The sequence below is a fragment of the Mesoplodon bidens genome (assembly GCF_964165515.1).
Source record: "Mesoplodon bidens genome assembly, chromosome: 2".
NCBI classification, from domain to species: Eukaryota; Metazoa; Chordata; class Mammalia; order Artiodactyla; family Ziphiidae; genus Mesoplodon; species Mesoplodon bidens.
In genome coordinates, this window is record NC_138177.1 from 37,741,046 (window position 1) to 37,760,781 (window position 19,736).

Here is a 19,736-nt window from a genome sequence, read left to right on the forward strand (position 1 = left end):
CTGCGTCTGTGATCACGTTACTCAACTTTCTTGAGCTTCGTTTCCCTGCCTTTGAAGTGGTGGCAGTTACCTTTTTTCAGAGTATGTTTGGGAACATCAAGTGAGGCAGTTTAGAGGAAAAGCCTGGATGAGTAACTGGCACAGAGTACGTACTTTATATAAAGATCCATCCCCGGCCTGATGCAGAGAGTCTGCCGTTCCACCGCTGCCCCATGGACTTCGTGGGCCACTGGGCTTTTCCCAGATGCAGAGGTGGGATGGGTCGGTGCCTGGGAGAAGTTCCAAGGCAGTGCAAGGAGATAGAGAGAGAGGGGATGAAATTAAACACGACTGTTGGCTCTGAATGGTTTTCCTCCTGAAACTCCCAAAGCACAGTTGAGCGCTCCGAGCTGTCTCCAGACCTCTCAGCCCTGAGAGGGGAAGCATGGAGGTGGGATGGGCAGGGAGCTTTGCTGAAGGTGTGCCTGATCCTTCTGGTCCCATTCCAGGCCTGGGGTCAAGCCTGTACAGGTGATCGATAAATGTTCATTGGAATCAGCTCTTCCTCCTACGCTCCCCCATTCCCCTAGTAACCAAGGGCACTGGTCCCCTGTCCATGCAGAGGTGCCCAGGGATGGTTAGTTTGAGAGGCAGGAGGGCACAGTGGCCAAGAGCCCCAGCTCTGGAGGCAGATCGACCTGGGATTCACAGCCCAGCTCAGGCGCTTGCTACATGTGTGACCTGATCACATGATTTCACTGCTGAGCTTCGGTTTTTGCGTCTACTATATGATAGGAGTTTCATTTTTTAAAGAAATACTTACATACATAACTATTTACTAATCGATGTTAGAAGCACTTTTATAAAATTAACCCATTCAGTCTTCTTAACAGCCCTTGGAGGTGGGTATTGTTACTACAATTTTGCAAGTAAGGAAGTTGAGTCTGGGAGAGGTTTAGTCTGGGGGGGCAGGATTTAAACCCAAGCAGCCATGGTATACTGCACCACCTGGCTTGGTCTCCTAGTAATTGTTCCTCTTTCATAGTGAATATTATTTTGAAGATTAAATGAAGCAATCTATATACAGAACATAATACCTATTCAATAAATATTACCTAACAGTATATTTCTCCTTCTTAATTCTTTCTAAAAATAAGATCGTCACGTCTAAGTATATTTTTCCAATTTGGAATATAGACAGAAAGTCTTACAAATATCAGAACAAAACTGAGACCACTTTTTTTTTCTTCCAAATATCAGATACATACATTTTTAAAAATTATTTTCTTTATTGGGGTATAGTTGCTTTACAATGTTGTGTTAGTTTCCGCTGTACAGCGAAGTGAATCAGCTATATGTATACATATATCCCCTCTTTTTTGGATTTCCTTCCCATTTAGGTCACCACAGAGCATTGAGTAGAGTTCCCTGGCTATACAGCAGGTTCTCATTAGTTATGTGTTATACATATTAGTGTATATATGTCAATCCCAATCTCCCAGTTCAGCCCACCCTCCCCTTTCCCCCCTTGGTGTCCATATGTTTATTCTCTACATCTGTGTCTCTATTTCTGCCTTGCAAACAGGTTCATCTGCCTCATTTTTCTAGATTCCACATATATGCGTTAATATACGATATTTGTTTTTCTCTTTCTGACTTACTTCACTCTGTATGACAGTCTCTAGGTCCATCCACGTCTCTACAAATAACCCAATTTCGTTCCTTTTTCTGACTGAGTAATATGCCATTGTGTATATGTACCACATCTTCTTTATCCATTCCTCTGTCGATGGGCATTTAGGTTGCTTCCATGACCTGGCTATTGTAAATTGTGCCGCAGTGAACGTTGGGGTGCATGTGTGTTTTTGAATTTTGGAAACCACATCTTTTTATGCCTTTTACAAATTGTTCTCATTGGAAAGAAAATTACATCAAATTGGGACTGTCCTCAAGGATTCAAGATGTGTGGTCCGCACCATTCTGAGCAGGCAGCGTTTGCACTCCTTACAGCGGGGCAGGTGTGGTTGGCGGCAGGAGACTCTCACTCATCACGATAGTCTACTCTTGGAAAGGTTTCAAGTCTGGCTAGAGCACAGCTGCCACCCAGGCACTTGCCCAGGCCTTCCCTCTGTCCAGTGGCTTGGCCTACCCCTGCAAGTGTCTCATTGTCTCTGCAGGTGACTCTGGACCTGTCCCAGCGCCGGGGCATAGTGGTGCGCAGGGTCCTGAACACACAGCATGACGTGGTGAACGAGTTTGGTGTCACCAACTTCCCATCTTGCTACCTGCTGTTTCGGAATGGCTCTGACATCCGGATCCCCGTGTGAGTGTCTCTCTGCCCCCTCTCTCCCCTCTCCCTGCGCTCCTCCTTTCTTCCTGCCTCGAGAGGCTGCCAGCCTTTCACAGGGGCTGACGGGTTCTTTCTCCTGTGAGTCTTCCGAGGAGTCCATGGGCACCCTCTGCAGGAGAGGCAGATATCTGCCTATGGTGGGTGGGATGGTAGCCATGCTACCGCCAGGAGTCCGGGCCCAGAACGCTGCCCCCAGCTCAGTAGTTCAGCCTCAGGTCCCCGGTGCACTCAGCACCGAGCGTTGGCGCTTCTGCCCTGGGAATAGGCCCTGGCCCTATTCCCCATCCTCCTCTCTTCACAGACAGACTCGCTGGCAGGCTGCAAGTGCCTGGCAAGCACTCAGATACGCCTGACCCTCCCTCCCTTTGGTTTTCTAATTGCAGAAAAGTTCATTAGGAGCCAGACAATAGCCAGTTCCGAAATGCCAAGAGAGAACAATCAGGCCAGCCGTAGCCCCTCTGTCAGGCTCCGGCTGTTGAATGGCGCCAGATGGTGCCTCAGTGCCCTCCCTGGGCAGATGATTGATGTCCACCCAGCCCTGCAGGCAGGAGTGCGAGGGCCAGGGAGACCAAGGCTGGCCTGAGATGTCCAGTGAGCCACTCCTCAGGGCCATTAGTGCCCTCCCGCACCAGGGCTGGGCAGCGCGGCCACTCGCCCTCACCCGGCCCCTGTCACCTGGCAGCACTGGGCCAGGCCTCGTCAGAGAGCGCTGGCGGGGGGCGGGGTGGGGGCAGCACGATGGCCGCGGGGACAGGGAGGGGCAGGAAGTGCCAGTCCTGGTGGGGAGCGGAGGCATTGTTTCCTCCTTTGGAGCTGGCGGAGGGGAAAATTGTTTGTGATGACGCTGCTTCTGAGCCACCTGCTCGTCCGTAAACATTGGGCCGGGACAGTGGAGTGGAAAGCAGTGCTCCCCCGTGCCAGGTCCCCTGGGGCGTCCCGTCACGCTGCTGGTCTTCACATCCCTCCCTCCAGGGCCCTTGACCAGGAGGCGCCGCCTGCCCTTGAGGACTCCTCTTTATGAGACGAGAGAGAGAAATCAAAAGGATTGTCAGAATTTTCGTGGTTTGGAGTCGTGGCTGCTATTTTTTAAAAATCATGTATCAAACTCCCTTGACCTCCCTGGGGAGTCATGTCACCTCTGGTACCTTGGAGCAAGCTTGTGAGCTTCCTTGAGGCCACGTGCCACTTTGTAGCTTTGGTCTCTGGGGAGGGTCGTCAAACCCACCATCCGGCCCGTGGCCAGAAGGAGCGCTGTCCCCAGAGGGCCCTCCTGCCCGCGAAGGTGCCCTGTCTCCCCACCTCTCCGAGGCAGGTTGAGGAATTCACGGGCCCAGCCGCTTTTCCAGGTGGGATTTTGGCTTCAGACTGGTGTCAGAGAGGCTTTCCACAGCATGAGCAGTGAATAGAAAGGCTAACCTGAAGCAGGGCTGCCCCCATTTGTACCTCACTGAGGATAAGACCGAACGAGGTTCAGATATTTCTGAATAAACATTCCTGTCAGGTGAGCCACCCGCCTCCTCTCCTGGCGCGAGTTAGCTCTGGGGTTTTGTTCCTCCGCGCTCACTGCCTCTCCCCCACGGTTCCCTTCCCTCACAGGCTTATGGAATCCAGGTTCTTCTACACCATGTACCTGCAGAGGTTCTCCAGGGACACCAGCGAGGCTGTCCCCAACACGGTGCCTGCGCCCAACACCTCTAGCACCGCAGCCCCTACCATGTGGAAAGTTGCAGATCCGTAAGGCCACGCCCGGTCCTCCTCATCCCTTCCCTTCCCCACCCTCTCTTCTACTCACAGACACCACCCCTTCCTTCTACACTCTGTTCCTTGTCACAAGCTTGGCACGTGTCATCCTGAACCCAGACCCCCCAAGGGCTGGCCTTGGCCTATGGAGGGCCCTGGCTGCTGGCCACACACAGGAGAGTCTTAAATGTGCGGAGGCGGCAGTGTCCGCTGACTGTATCCTTCATGATGGAACGTATACTTTCCGACACCCACGTTCCTTAAGCTTAATTCTATTCAAGACCAAGTAGAATCAGCTTGGAAGGATAATCTGCAGCCTCCAAAACAACTTCCCACCCAAGCAGTTATTTCTTCAGCACAGATTTTTGAGTACCTGCTATGTGCTAGGCACCATAAATACCGACTGTGCAGGGCAGATGCAAGCCCTGCCCAGAGTTTATAGTCCCTTCGCAGCATCCCTTCTAGGAAGGCACCCGACCTCACTTGAATGCCTCTGGTGTCAGGGAGCTCACTACTTTTCAAGATAGCCAGTGTCATCGTGCACAGTTGTAAGCACAAGGTAACTGTTCTCTCTGAGGCTCCTTGGCTCTGCCTGGTGGTAGAATTTCTGCTTGTTGGGCAGGGAGGTGGGGCCGTAGACCTCTTGCTCTGGCCCCCAGCATGGTACCACGTGGAAATGGCTGACCAGGAAGCTCAGAGCTGAGTCCAGAGGGCGGCTTCCACAAGGGGGCTGCACGAGAGAACTGGGGGCAGGGTCACTGGATTTCGGGAAGGATTTTGCATCCCAACATGAGAGACTCTAAGGGTGGAAAGTGCTAGTGGAGAGGTTTGTAGTAAATCAGGTGGGAAGGAAAGAGAAAGTAAGAGGTGGGCATGCTCATTATAATCATTCAATTATGATTATTCAGATCATTCAAATTGCTATTATGGCTGACACTTATAGTCTTATGTGCCAGGCTCTGCTGGGCACTTCCGTCCATTATCTCCTTTAGTCAGGGGGCCACTCCTTGAGGCAGAACACAGGAACCGAGAGGTAAACTGAGGCCCCAGGACACGGAAGTGGAGCAGAGGGAGGGGACTTTGGCACGAGGGTAAAGCGCAGGTGGCCACAGTGCTCACCCTGTCAGCTGACCTTGTTGGCTTCCCACCACCTCAGGAGGCAGGTGGGGCAGGAGTCCATTTTACAGGTGAGATCACTGAGGCCGGAGAGGCGGGTTGAGTTGCCCAAGCTCCCAGAGCTAGGTCACCATAGAAGGAGGCAAGCATCTAGGGGTCAGGAGGCAGGGGTAGAGAAGCAGCCCTTCCCTCAGGACCCTGAGCCCAGATCCCACAAGAGCGTGATAGGCACGGGGTGGAGCAGCCAGCTTGGAGCCTGCAACCCTTCCCCCAGGGCTGGGGTCAGCCCGAGAGGTGCAAGGTGAAGCCCTGATGCCCAGGGTCTGGCAGCTGCAAGGACGTCAGCCAAAATAAATGTAAACCCCACTTCCCCTTCTCCCCAACCCCATTCTCAGCCTTGGTGGGCAGCCAAACCCTTGGTCTTTCAAAGAGCACCCAGCTTCTCGAGCCATGTTGTGTGGGTGCGCCCCTGTTGGTCTACTTGTCTGTCCCTAGGGATCTTTGTTCAGAACAGAGAATGAAGCTCAACCTTCTACTAGTGGCCTGATAAAAACACCTTTAGTGAGTGATGGGAGAGGCTGGCCCTGGACCTGCAGAGGGGGAGCCCTACTCTGTGCCAGGAGCTGCTGAGAGTTTTACATTTGTGCTTTTGTTTAATTCTCTCAGCAACCTACCTGTGAGCAAGTTATTACTATCCCCATCTTACAGATAAGGAATTGAGGCTCAGAGAAGTCAAGTAATTTGCCCAAGATCACACAGGTAGTTACTGGCAGAGCCAAATGCTAACTTATTTATTTTATTTTATTTTATTTTTACTGAAGTATAGTTGATTTACAGTGCTGTTCCAATCTCTGCTGTACAGCAGAGTGACTCAGTTATACACAGACAGACATTCTTTTGCATTATGGTCTATCACAGGATGTTGAATATAGTTCCCTCTGCTATGCAGTAGGACCTTGTTGTTTATCCATCCTATGTATAATAGTTTGCATCTTTTAACCCCAAACTCCCAACCCTTCCCTCCCCAACCCTGAGTGCTGACTCACAGGACTCTGTGACCATCAGTAGTGCCTCCTCTTCCCTCCCTTTGGTCCTGGGTGCTCCTCCCCAGCCCCTGCCCCATGGTTAATACCCTTTTCTCTCTCTGGCTCCCTCTGGGTCCTCAGCTCCAAGATCTACATGGCTGACCTGGAATCTGCACTGCACTACATCCTCTGGGTAGAAGTGGCCAAGTTCTCTGTCCTGGAGGGGCAGCGCCTGGTGGCTCTGAAAAAGTTCATGGCGGTGCTGACCCAGGTGAGCAGGGCCCTGCCCTCCCTTGTCCGGCAGCTCCACACCACACGGGATCAGTGCGCATCCCTGAAGCAGGCGCTGGGCCAGCCCCTCCCTCGGGAGCTCGTGGTCGGGCTGGACACCTGGACCCGCGGCTGTCCCAGTCTACCATGGGCTGCTACCCTGCGGTCTGCGCCCTCCTCCCGTCAGCCCCGTACCACCAGGGACAACCCCCTTCCCCGACCCTGCCCTGTGCAGAGGGGTGGGTGGGACCCAGGGCCTGATGGCCCTGGGGATATTCCCAGCTGGCTCTGCCTGCCTGAGTCCTCCACCTCAGGCCGAGCCTGGAGTGTGGCCTCTCACTCCCTGCCGTGGTCACTGGGAAAGCAGGACCCGTGGACCCCAGTGAAGGAAAGAAGGCTTTTCTGAATCTCCTCTTTTTCCTCCCAGACTCTGGCCAAAGTCTGACGCAGCTCCCTGGCCTTAGCCGTGCCTTCCTTCTTCCTTTGTAGTTTCCTGCCGGCATGGCTACTCCTCCAAGTGTAGCTTCTCCTTACTGAGGACCTGATGTGTGTCAGGCATTTAATCCTCTTAATTTCGCCGCAGGGTGGCAAGTGCTACCCCCATTTAAGAAGTACAGGTCGCTCAAGTGATGTGCCTTAGGCCTCCCGTTTGGTGGTGTCGTGGCCAGGATTTGAACTGGGGTCCCAGCTTTAGAGCCTGTGCCCCTTCTCTGCCACGCTCCTTGCTCGTCTCTCAAGGTGAGATGTGGGCTGCCTCTTCCCTCTGCACCTGCCGCCACCTCCCTCCCTGCATCCTTCTCTGCGGCTGCAGGTCCACTGCCAGTGCTGCCCTACTTAAATCCCGAGGCTCTGGCTGCCGAGGACTTGCTGAGTCAGATGCGGGCTCTGGTCCCCCTCAGAGGCTGGCTGCTGACTCAGCCACCTTGGCCCCCAGGGAGCCAGGTCTGAGCCCCTCTTTCTGGCGCAGGTCTGCGGGCAGCTGCGACTACCTCTGGGGGTGGTCTGCGTCTCTCCCTCGGGAACTGCCGCCAGCCTAGTCCCTCTTCCCTCCTCACCAGTCCTGGCCTTCTGGTCCACTTGGCTTAGTGACGGACATCTGTGGTTACACTGAGGACCCTGTGAGGTGGCAAGTGCTTGTCACAGTGCTGTTCCAGTCTAAGGCAAGACAGCTTTCAGGCCCTCTCAGGTGTTCCACGCAGGCTTCAGCCCAGTCTGATAATAGAGCCTTTCCTCAGAGGCCTTGTGAGCTGCTTGGTCCTCAAGTTGCTGAGGCCCAGGGTGGCTGACCCAGAGGATCAGAGGGGAAAAGTCCTCGAGTGGTTCTGTGTGCTGTCTTCCTACCTGACACATGAGGCGGGGCCCCAGGGAGCAGAGAGGGGGTCCCCTTACCGCCCCAGTCCAATCCACTCTGAAGAACTCACCCCAGGGGAACTGCTTATTGTGTGCTGCTTCCATCTCTCAGCTGGACTCAAAGCTGGTTTGGGTTTGGCTCCCAGTGGGACTGTTGCAGCCAGTGTGAGGGAAAAGAATGAGACCCAGGAAATGCCTGAGCGGGGCAGACGCTTAAGCAGCACCCTCTCAGTGGTGCCCGCCGAGCTTCTGCCCTCAGCAATGCTGCAACTGAGTTTGGGGTGAAGGAGTCCTCCCTGCCAGAAGCCAGGGACCTCAGAGAGGAAAGTGGAGGGCTGGGGGACATGGGCTCAGGGGCATCTGCTGTGCAGCATAGCTCCTGGAGACTGCGGAGTATTCTGGCCCTACCACCCTTGCCTGGGTAGCTTTATCCTGAGTAGCAATAATAGTAGCAGTGGGCTTCCCTGGTGGCGCAGTGGTTGAGAGTCCGCCTGCCGATGCAGGGGACGCGGGTTCGTGCCCTGGTCCGGGAAGATCCCACGTGCCGTGGAGCGGCTGGGCCCGTGAGCCATGGCCGCTGAGCCTGCGCGTCCGGAGCCTGTGCTCCGCAACAGGAGAGGCCGCAACAGTGAGAAGCCCGCGTACCGCAAAAAAAATAAAAATAAAAAAATAATAGTAGCAGCTACCGTTTCTTGAGCTCTGACAAGGTGTCAGACTCTGCAAGGTACTCCTTTGTGTTTTAGCTTATCTGCATTTCTCAGAACAGACTCCACGGGGTGGGTACTAGCATTATCCCATCACAGAGAGAGGAATGGAGCCCCAGAGGGGTAAAGCACCTTGTCCAAGGTCCTCCAGCCAGTGAGTGACTGAGCTGAGATTTGCGCCTACGTCTCATCTAACCCACACCCTTATGCAGTACGTGCGTGGAGCACTGAAAGGCTGAGTGAGTAGAGCTCACTCTGCCTGCTCAGCCTTAGGGACCTGTCAACTGTGAGTATGGCCAGTCGGGAGGCACTGCCCTGCGGCCCAGCCCGGAATCTCCCTGCTTCCTCACGGAAGCGGCTGGCAGGACCGGCCACTGGGTGGCGTGTGGTCACCAGGGTTTCCCTGCTCCCGGCGCAGGGTGACTCCCTGTAGTCCAGAGCCCCTTAATTCATCCTTCCTCCTGATGCCGTGGCCTTAGAGGGCGTCATTCTTCCAAATCAGGATGATGGGTGAAGGTCAGTGAGAAACGCTGACTTGAAGCTGTAAATTTGTGTTGAGAGCCCAGAGGCCCGTGTGAGCTGACCGAGAGGGAGCGTGTCAAAGCACAGGATTCTTTCCGGCCACTTCTCCTGCTGGGGGACAGTGTCCAGCCTGGAGATAAGAATACGCCATGACTTTCTCAGAGGACTGGGTCCCTTGGCAGGTTTTTCTGTTTAGGGATCATTCCTGTCTCCAGCACCCTTCTTCTCACAAATGTTTTTCTTTGCTGTTTTTCCTCCTGTGTTGCCCTCTCGACCTGCCTCTTCGTGGTTTATCTGACCTGCTCTGCTACTGCAGCCCTCTCTCTCCCTCCTCCCCCGACCCTGGGTGTGTTTGTGCGTGCCCGCACACAGGCATCCATCCTCGTCCCTGGAGTCCTTGTGGTTTTAAAGTGCTGATACTAATCCGATTTGAGTTGACTTATTGTCAGAGTGGCTTTTCATGCTCCTCAGAGACTGTTGGGAGTTCCCATCAAGATTTGGATCTCGGCTCAAACCCCTGCACTGCCTTGTCCCCATTGGCAGCCCGTGGAATACAAATGAAAGGCCATTTGCCAGCCTCGCCCAGCTGGTCAGTTAGCGAGTCAGCTGCTCTATCAGAAGATGAGCTGAACAGAGGCCCGTGTGGCCCAGGGGTCCCAGCAGCCCTGGGCAGCGACACAGGAAGGTGCTCAGCCTTCCTCCCAGTGAGCGTGTGGTCGGGTCAGAACCGGAGCCTGCGGCCTGGAGAGGGGGCGGCCTTGAGGGCCTGGTCCCACTGAGCGCCTCTGCCCACCCCTCCCCCTCGCCTTCACAGGTGCCCCAGAGCAAAGGTAGTGAGGAACCCACATGTGGGTGTTAGGCAGGATGTTTTCCCGGTGGTCTTGGAACATTCTAAAACACTGCCCGGCCCACTTCAGCCTGGCCCCTGGCCTTCCCCAGGACTGCGGAACTCTCGGGGAATTATTTCTCACTCTCCCCTTATCGCTCCCATAGTACTTCCCTGGCCAGCCCTCGGTCCAGGGCTTCCTGCATTCCATGAATGACTGGCTCAAGAAGCAGCAGAGAAAGAAAATTCCCTACGGTTTCTTTAAAACTGCCCTGGGCAACAGGAAGGAGGTGAGTGTGGGAGGACTAAGGCGGATCTCCACCTCATGCTCAGATATCTATGGGAGTGGGAGGGCTTCACCCTGTCCCCTCTGACCTCTGTCACCGACCTGCACTCAGGAGGGAGGCAGTGATCGTGGTCGGGTCCTCCCATTAGGAGCGAGTAAACTGCTGTTTATTGAGCTCTCTTTGTACAGACCTCATTTAATCCCCGCAGCATGAGTGGAAGGCAGATAGTATCCCCATTTAGCAGATGAAGAAACAGAGGTCAAGTAAGTTGTCTAAGATCATACAGCCTGTAAGTGGTTGGGCTGGGAGTTAGAACCAGTTGTGAGACCCCGGTGGTGAGAGAGCGTTTAATTCCTGCCCTCTGTTGCTCCCCGGCATGCTGTGCTCCTCAGCAGCGCTTCTGTCCAGGGGCAGCTTTCTGGGCTCCTGCTGTCACCACTGTTTGCAAAGGTGGGCACGTCAGCCAGGAGAGGTGCAGAACCTCACACACGTGCGGGGTGTCAAAGCTTGACGGGACCTTAGAGATGACCCCCCTCGTTCTACAGAGGGGAGGCTAAGGCTAGAGTAACAATGTGACCCGGTCTGTGTCACGGGTCCTCAGACCTTCTGCTCCTTTGACGGGTGTCGCCAGTGGAAGGGAAATGCCACCTTCAAGGTGATAAACTGAGAAAGGGACCATTTGTTCTGGGGCTCTGTGCTGACCTGGAGTCTTCTGCAAGTTGCCCTCCCCACTTCCCACGCCAGCTCCTTTTTCTTCTCCACATATGCATTCATGCTCGTATGTGTCCCTTAGGGCGCTGTGATTGCCGACAAGGTGAACTGGGTAGGCTGCCAAGGGAGTCAGCCGCATTTCCGCGGCTTTCCCTGCTCCCTGTGGGTCGTCTTCCACCTCCTGACCGTGGAGGCAGCTCGGCAAAATGTAGACCACTCACGAGACACAGGTGAGTCTGGGCCTGTGCACCCCTTGTGCCTCAGCCGGCCCCGTCCTACCCTTCGCTGGCTCCCTGCTGCAGGCCTGAATTTAGGGGAGTCCGCCTTTGCAGCTGGCCACATACAAGCAGCGGGGAACCAGAGCGGGGAGGGCCTGGAGTAGCCACTCGGTCCTGCCCTATGCCCCGAGGTGGTGCCCCACAAATGGGCGTGAGGCTGCTCCCTGGCTTTCTTGTAGCCATAAGCCTGATTTATTTTTAGTCTTCACGAGAGAGTTCTGGTTCTATTTTTTATGCTCCCATAAAGAAAAGAACTATGTCTATTTCACAATTTATGCGGCTGATACCGTAGACTCTGAACAATTTTACTGCACTTCCCACTGAAAAATCATTTTCTAGGGGAACCTGGGGAAGTACTTTTCCCCCTTTGCCCGGTTTCATCCCCAAACCATGCAGCTGCTCTCCACGACCCACACTGCCCCACAGCCGCACACAGCGACTGAACGGGTGGGCATCTAGCTCACGGAGGGACCAGGCTGACGCCAGGCCCTGGCCCAGCCTGGAGGACACAAAGGAGGAAGAGGCAGTCCCTGCTCCCAGTGGACTGTGAGACAGGTGGGCACGGGGCCGCCATGCAGCCTGCCAGGGCCCCGGGGGGAAGCAGGATGTGCGGGTGGAAGAGAGGGAACGCCCCACGCCATTGGGAAGGGCGGGAGGAGGTAAGTGAGGGGGAATGATGGACAGGAGTCCCCGACAGAGGAGACGGCCTACACAGAAGCAGAGGGAACAGGGGGAGCTGCCGGGTGTGCGGACAGCCAGGCAGTCTGTCAGCCCGGATTTACGGAGCGTCTCCAAAGAGCCGGGCCCCTGCTCTAGGGGTCAGGGTACAGCAGTGCATGCAGCGAGATGTCCCTGCCTCAAGGGGACAATAGTCCAGTGGCAGGAGACAGACAGTAAACACGCAGATCGTTTCAGGTGTGATGGTGAGTCGGTGAAGAAGACAGAGCCAAGCAGTGGGGGAGGGGGGCTGGGGAGGGGATGCTGTGTTTAGACAGGGTGTCTGGCTGGGGGAGGCTTCTCAGAGGAGGGGCCCCTGTGCTGAGACCTGATTGGTGAGAGGGAAGCAGCGGTGGGACATCTGGGATGAGAGCCTCCCGGGCTGTCTGCTCAGGCTGCCATAACAAGGTGCTACACACTGGGTGGCTTAAACAACAGAAACGTGTCTTCTTACAGTTCTGGAGGTTGGAAGCCCATGATGAAGACGTTGGCAGGGTTGGTTCTGCTGAGGCCTCTCCTTGGTTTTGTAGATGGCCATCGTCTCCCTGGGTCTTCCCATGGTCCTCAGTGGGGGTGTTCCTGGATGCGTCCAATTTCCTCTTCTTACGAGGACACCAGTCCTATTGGATTAGGATGTACCCCAGTGACGTCATTCTCACTTAATCACCTCTTTAAAGACGCTGTGTCCACATACAGTCACAATCTGAAGGACTCAGGGTTAGGACTTCAACCTAAGAATTTTAGAGGACACAGGTCAGCCCGTAACACAGGTCAAGGACTAGTAAGTGCAGGGAACACGTGTGGTGTGTGTGCAGCACCAAAAGGCGGCCAGTGTGGCAGAGCCTGGGAGTGCGGGAAGCAGGAGAGGAGGTGGGCTTGGAGGTCCTAGTGAGGGAGGGAGGGAGATTTCAGTCTCTGTATTATGAGAATCTACTAGTGACCTTAAGCAGGGAGTGATGCACACGATCGGTGCTTTAGAGCGATTACTGGGTGGCGGGTGGGCAACAGCAGGGCAAGGGGGACGCAGAGCAGCCAATTAGGAAGTTGAGGAACTTGTCCAGGAGCCGTGGTGGTGGCCTAGACTAGAGGTGTGGGTGTGCACGTGGAAGAAGAAGTGGGCAGGTTTGGGAATATTGTAAAGGTAGAGCTGATAGGACTCAGTGACGGATTGGATAAAGACTATGCAGGATCAGGGACTCTGGTCGGACCTTGGACTTGCTGGGCCTGAACTCAGGTAGTTGATGGTCCTATGAGCCGGGGAATGGGAAGGCTCAGGGCGGGGAGGGAGTGGATGGGGGAGGGTACACTTAGTGGTCTGTGCCTATTGGATCTCAATGGAGATGTAGGCAGTTGAGTCTGCAGGTCTGGGGGGAGGTCCAGGATAGAGATACAAATCTTGTGGTCATTAGCCTATAGACGGTAGTTAAGGCCTCGGGACTGGAGGAGCCCATTAGTGGGTGGGCAGAGAAGAGTGCTGAGGCCTGAGCTCTGGGGCATTCAGCATCCAGACCTCTGCTAGGGGAGCAGGGGCCAATAAAGGTGACTAAGAAGGAGTGGCCATTGCAATTTCAAGAGGTCCCCCAACATAAAGAGTTTCAAGAGTGAGGACATAGTCAGCCGAGTGGGGAGGCGGCGTGAGGCGAGGACCTCACTGGCGAGAGCCGCTGGAGAGGAGCCGGGAAGAAATTGGAGGCAATGGGGGAGTGATTGGGGTGTGACTGGGGTCAGAGAAGGGGTTTCTTTGTTGTAGTTATTTTTCCTTGTCAGAAGGAGCCCATACAAGGGAGACATTGATGATGCCATAACACAAGAAAATATTTGCAGGAGTGAAATCTTGGAAGGGGCGAGAGGGGTGAGGTCCAGAGCATGAGCTGGGCGGAGGAGGCGAGGATAGCTGCAGGGCAGGTGGTGAGTGGGTGACGGGGGTGGAAGCAGGAGCTGAGGGGGCTGAGGAGGTGAGAGGCAAGGCACAGCTTGGCGTGGGCACTGATGTCGCCAGAACCGAGGGCACGGGCAGTGGTGGTGAGTGGGACAGAGAGCAGCTTGCTGAAGTCCCAGTGGATGGAGGGGTCAGACTCGGAGATGGAGCTTTTAAAGGGCTGGGGGGTTTGCAGCAGGGAGGAGAGAGAGTTTGGAAGCAACCGACAGCAGGGAGGGTACTTCCGCCACCTCCAGCCCTGAGTGTGGAAGACAGAGGGGTTTAAGGGGGGCGGGTTTGGGGGAGCCGTCGTATCTTCAGGGAGGATCCTGTGTCAGAGCAAGAAGAGGGGGGGTATTCAGAGCCTGTGCTGTTGCCAGGCCAGAGAGCCCAGTGGGAGGAAGTGAGGGGGCCGGGGAGAAATGGAGAGAAATTAGGGAGCGTTCGGGGACAGATCGGGATGAGCTCTGGATGCAGCACGGCAGGATGGGGAGCGCGTTGGAACAGGAAGCCTAAAGCAGGAGGGGCAGAGTAGGGGCCCACGGGATGGGTGATGGGCACTCTGGCCCCTGCCTTCCTCTCCAGCCACGTCTCTAAGAGCCTGAGTGTCCTGACAATGCGTTTGGACTTTATCCTGAGTGTCCGTAAGTGGTGAGGGCCTGGATAAGAGGCAGACAAGGGAAACTGAGGTTTACGAGTTTGGGAGGAGATGGGGTCAACTCGAACATGACCCCTGGGAGGTGAAGTAGACAGGGAGACCTGGGCCCCTCACCAGGTGGGCTGGGGTGTGTGTTCCCCGTGCAGAGGCGACCACGGTGGGCCTGTGATGGGAACGGTGGTGGAGCCAGCAGGGGCAGGCAGCCGGAAGGGCCCCTGTGACTGGAGTCTCCTCTCCCCTGTAGCCAAGGCCCAGGAGGTCTTCCAGGCCATCCGGGGCTACGTTCGCTTCTTCTTTGGCTGCCGAGCCTGCGCTGGCCACTTTGAGCAGATGGCCACTGACTCCGCGCACAAGGTGGGCAATCTGACCAGCTCCATCCTCTGGTTCTGGTCTAGCCACAACAAGGTCAACGCTCGCCTCGCAGGTAAGGAAGGGCCTGCCTCCAAGGCTGGAGTCACCTGCAGAGGGAGGATGAGGCGGGGGAGCTTTGGAGTCTGGGACCAGAGGCAGGAGTCGGGACCTTCTTTGTCCTCTAGGTTATACCCCGTGTTTCACGGTGCTTCTCAGCACCCAGAGCCCTTTCACGTGCTCTACCAGCCCTGCTGATGTATGTCAGTATCATTAGACCTATTTTCTAGATGAGGAAGCTCAGGCTTTGGCACTGTGAGACCCTGGTCTTCCGATGCCATTGCTCACTCTCTCGCCCACAGCAGGGCCCCTCCCTCTGGCCTGTTGGGGTCCCTTTCCTGCCTCGCATGTCCTGCTTTCTGGCTTTTGGTCCCTTACTCAAACCAACAGAGAGGAGAGAGCTGGGCCTCTCCCCGCCCTGGGAGGGGTCTAATGATAAAATGTACTTGAAAGAGAAAATCCTGGTCCTTCCTAGACAAACCAGGGACCGATTCTCACGGGGGAGGCCTTGTCTTCTGAATATACCTCATTTACAGTGTTTTCTATTCCCCGTGCACAGGAGTCAGATGGGTCCAACAGGCAAAAGCATTAAACTCCAGGGGTGACCAGAAGCTGGTGGGTGGGGAGGGAGCCACCTGTGGACGGAGCCTGGGCTTGTCTGTGGGGAGAGAGGAAGTGTGTTTGGCTGGGATGGACCTCCCAGGGGTGGGAGGTGTGGGATGAGGCCTGGGGCAGGGCCAAGGTCAAAGAAGCCCTTGGAGCAGGTGGCTATGCAGGTGGCTGCACTTGGTCTGCATCTCTTGGGGCCTCCTGGTGGACTTCAAAAGAAGACACGTGCTGTCTCTCCTCCCACCCCTTCTCTCCCTGCCCCTGTCCCGCCCCTGCCACCAGATGCTCATCTGACCCTCCAGCCTCAGGACCTGCAGGCTCCTGGCTTCTCTGGGGGCCCAGCTACTGCTGGAGGGCCAGAAGCCCATGCCTCTCCCTGAAGGGAAGGCCGAAAGGAAGGCAGTGTCCTACTCTCTCTAGAGGGGTCCTTTCAGATCAACTAGTAATGATAATGAGCAGGTGCAAATGGAGTGCTCACTTTTGCAAGGCCTGATCACTATTACTTCTCACTGGACCCTTGGAATCTACATGCTGCTCCCTCCCCAAAATAATCATTCGGATTTTTACATCACTTACTGCTGCTGCTTTTTCATTCTGGCCAGCAACTTTTTTTTCCTGTTAAACCCTTTAGGGGAGGTGCCTCCTCCAAGAGAGATGGGCTGATGGCCATTCCCCAGGTGACACTGGAAGAAGGGCCGGTGGCAGGCCCTCTGGGGCTCAGCCTGGGGCTCTGCCCACAGTGCCAGCCCTTCTTGGGGTCCCAGGAGCCTGGTGGGAAGGGCAACTTCTTGACTCTCTCCCTCTCTCCTGAGTGTCCTTTTCCCCATCCAGGCCCCCAGGCCTCCCCACACCCCACCCCTTGGGGCCCACCTGAGGAAGAAATTCCACTAACTCCTACCTACCCCAGAGGGCCGCAGGGGGTAAAGGAGAATGCCTCGTAACTACCATGTGCCTTGAACTCTTGCTTTAAAAACATTTTCCCTTTGATTACAAAAAGAATGTATCTTCACTTGCATAAAACCTGGGAAATTTTAGAAAAATGCAAAGAAGATACGTACTAGTGGACCATCCAAAGTCTGCAAGACAGATCGTTCTGAGTCTTCTTGCCCTTTCTCATGTCTGGTCCAGGGGTACAAACCAGCAGTGAAGTTGACAGAGACAGTGGGTTAACACAGGGAAGTGACTGGAAGGGAAGCTGTGGAGTTCTGGGGGCGGGGGAGGGTAGGGATGTCCTCTCCCAGAGAGGCACCAGTGTTGGGCTCTGCGGTGCGCCAGGCCCCGTGCTAGGTCTTTCACCTGCCCTCTCTCGTGCCCATGCTTTCCCAGGGCAGCAGTGCCCCCTTTTTGCAGATGAGGGAGCTGGCATTCTGAATGGAAGAATGCGGTCTGGGCTTCCGGGTGGCCAGTGTGTCACAGGCAGCCTGTGTGTGCTTCCCTCCGCAGGTGCCCCCAGCGAGGACCCCCAGTTCCCCAAGGTGCAGTGGCCACCCCGTGAGCTCTGTTCCGCCTGCCACACTGAACTCCAGGGTGCGCCCGTGTGGGACCTGGGCAACACCCTCAACTTCTTGAAGACCCACTTCTCTCCGAGCAACATCATCCTAGACCTTCCTTCAGCTGGCCCGGGCCCGCGGAGGAGTGAATAGAGGATGGCAGTCCCCCCATGTAGGTGGAGCTGGAGCTGGCGACTGGAAATTTTACTCTGGGCCCTGAGAAGGCTGAGATCATGATGGGCCCAGGGACAATGTCCTCTGGAACCACCATCGCAGATGTTCCAGCAGAGGGACCTGGGGCAAGTCACCCCCAGGAGATGCAGGCTGGCCTCAGCATGGCCAGAGATGAGCCAGACCAGGAAGCTCCTGAGCACATAGCGGAGCTTCAGGGGGATAAGTTGGAGCAGCCAAAAGGGCGGCATCGCTTGAGCAGGCGAGACACAGGAGCCGTGGTGTTGGCTGAATTCCTGGCTGGGTAGAACCTCCCCAGAGGCCCTTCAGAGCTGAGGCGAGTGGGCTGCAGCTCCAAGCAGCTGGCCAGCGTCCCTGACGGGGAGCCAGAGGCCAGGGCCAGGCAGGGCCGGAGCCAGTGGCTGCAGGTGCTGGAAGGGAACTTCTCCCACCTGGACATCAGCCTCTGTGTGGGGCTCTCCTCCGTGTCCTTCATGGGCCTGCTGGCTGTGTACACCTACTTCCAGGCCAGGATGAGGGCCCTGAATGGCTATGCCAGCCACCCCGCAGCCTGAACCGTCCAACTTGGGAGGAGGCAGGGTAGGGAGCTGCCATCCGTGGGCTCTTCCAGCCCCCTGCACCCCACCCCTCCCACCTTGTTCCTTGTCCAGGAAAACCAGTTGCTGCAGCAAACCTCCTTGGGGCTTCTGGAAAGGGATGTTCCATAGACAGGAAGACATGCACAGGGTCTAGGTTCCTCTGCCAGCACAGGGGGAGGACAGCCTTGGGCAGTGGGGTTGGGATACTCCGTCCTGGGCCTCTCAGCACCGAATTCCTCTTTTTCAGCTTGTTTGAAGCCCTGCCTCATTCTTCCTGAAGCTTCAGTGATTCCCGCTTGGTGTTGGCCCTAAACTGGGGCAAGTGAGGCTGCAATTTCCAAGGTTTCCCATCTCCAGAGGAGGGGCCCCTGGGGCTGGAGTGGACTCCTTACTACATCCCAAGACTCCGTCCATCCCGCTACAAAGCGCCCTTTGCACCAGAGAAGGAAGGACTGCCTCTGGCCCTCTGTGCCCGCTCATCCTCCAGCCCCTCAGACCCTCCTGAGTGGGGTTTGGCTTTAGGGTGGGCTCCAGAAGCTTCTGGAAGTCATGCTGATCTCGCAGGTGAGGTCTGTGGGGGGAGGGCCTCTGGCTGGCTCCTTCCCAAACCTTGGGTACGGGAAAGGTACAGGCTGGAATTGGTGTGGTGATGGTACTGGGCTGGGGGTGGGGGGTTAGGGAGGGCTGTTGGGATCTCTAGTGCCTTAGCTGTGAGAGGCTGAGTGAAGCATTTGCTTTGAACATGCTTTGGCTTCTCCGCATTGGGCTCCACCCCTCTTGGAGCTGGGTCTTTTGTCTCTTGTTGATTTTCATCTCCAAAATAGATGCTAATCTTTACTGTGGAGGGAGGGGAGTGTCGTCCCTCTCAAGGGTCCACCTTCCATCCTGTAGAGGTTAAAAGGGTCAGAGGGGAGGGTGACGCCGTACACATGCTTGATCCCCACTCTGCCCCGCGGTCGAGGGGGCTCTGGAATAAATTATTTTTGTTAAGGCAAGCGCCGGTGTGTTCCTCAACTTGCTACTAGTGTCCGGGTCTGGGTAGAATGCAAAACCCAGCCTGACCTGGGATGCAGCCAGCTCCCGGGGCTCAGAGCGCCCTTGTCATAGCCCCTGTCTCCTGGATGGGGCCCTCCCCCACCGTCCACAGAGCTCTCTGTGCCCGGAGCCCCTTAGTCCCGCCTCCCCCCGCCCCGCCCGCTCCCCCGCCCTCCCAGGGAGCACCTGCCCCGGTGCTCTCAATTCTGCCCCAGGAAACTCGGCCTGCGCCTGCCTGACCCCTCCTCAGGCAGGCGGCCTACATCTCCAGCTCTCCTTGGAGGAAGGAGAGAGGGCTTGTTTTCCAGAGCCAGCCTGGGCTGCCTGCTCAGCAGGGAGGAGTCAGCCAGATTGGAGAGCCTGCCCCTAATCCGGCCTGCTGGGTTCTACAGGGATCAGAGCAGCTGATAATGAGCCTCATTAAGGGAGAGCAGGAGCCTCAATCCGATTTGGGGTTTTCTCTTGGACATCTTCGCTCTGCTCAGATGGCCTCGGTCCTGGGTAGAGCAGGTGGGGTGCCAAGCACGCTCCCTCTGCTAGGGCAGCTGGGTGGGGAGGGTGGAGGGGGGCAGGCAGGTCGACCCCCCGCTTCCCTGCTTGTGTTAGCCCTGTGTCACCTCCTTAGCTGCCTGGCTCCTCGGGTGGATTGCAGCCCGGAGCCTCTCTGCAGGCCTCTTGTCTGTCCAAGAGTTTCCTCTCTGTGTCCTTGCTCTAGTCACCCACCTGCCCCCTCCATCCTCCAAGGCGGGCTTGGCTCATCTCCGCCCCCGCCCCGCGGGGCCCTGGCTGACAGGCTGACAGGCCCATCAGAGGGTGAAAGAGGCTCCCGGGGCCAGTGCCCACTGGGCCAAGACCGCTTGAGTACGCCCGCTTCCTCACCCCCTGGTACCTGACACGATGCCAAGAGTGGAGGATTTCTACCAGCCAGCCCTTATGGCTCCAGTGACCGTATTTTCTAAAACCAGGATCGGGT

The 19,736-nt window shown here is 56.1% G+C and overlaps 1 protein-coding gene across 1 annotated transcript in view; it reads left to right on the forward strand.

The window, feature by feature from the left end:
- Positions 1-17,887, forward strand: part of QSOX1 (quiescin sulfhydryl oxidase 1) — a 41,562-nt gene extending 23,675 nt beyond the window's left edge. Inside the window, 10 exon segments of the mRNA XM_081225877.1 lie at positions 2,157-2,302; positions 3,926-4,063; positions 6,352-6,481; positions 10,050-10,172; positions 10,963-11,110; positions 14,696-14,875; positions 16,912-17,108; positions 17,112-17,129; positions 17,135-17,434; positions 17,438-17,887. Of these exon segments, the coding sequence (XP_081082003.1) occupies positions 2,157-2,302; positions 3,926-4,063; positions 6,352-6,481; positions 10,050-10,172; positions 10,963-11,110; positions 14,696-14,875; positions 16,912-17,108; positions 17,112-17,129; positions 17,135-17,434; positions 17,438-17,704 (1,647 nt within the window). The 3' untranslated portion in view covers positions 17,705-17,887.
- The last annotated feature ends 1,849 nt before the right edge of the window (positions 17,888-19,736 follow it).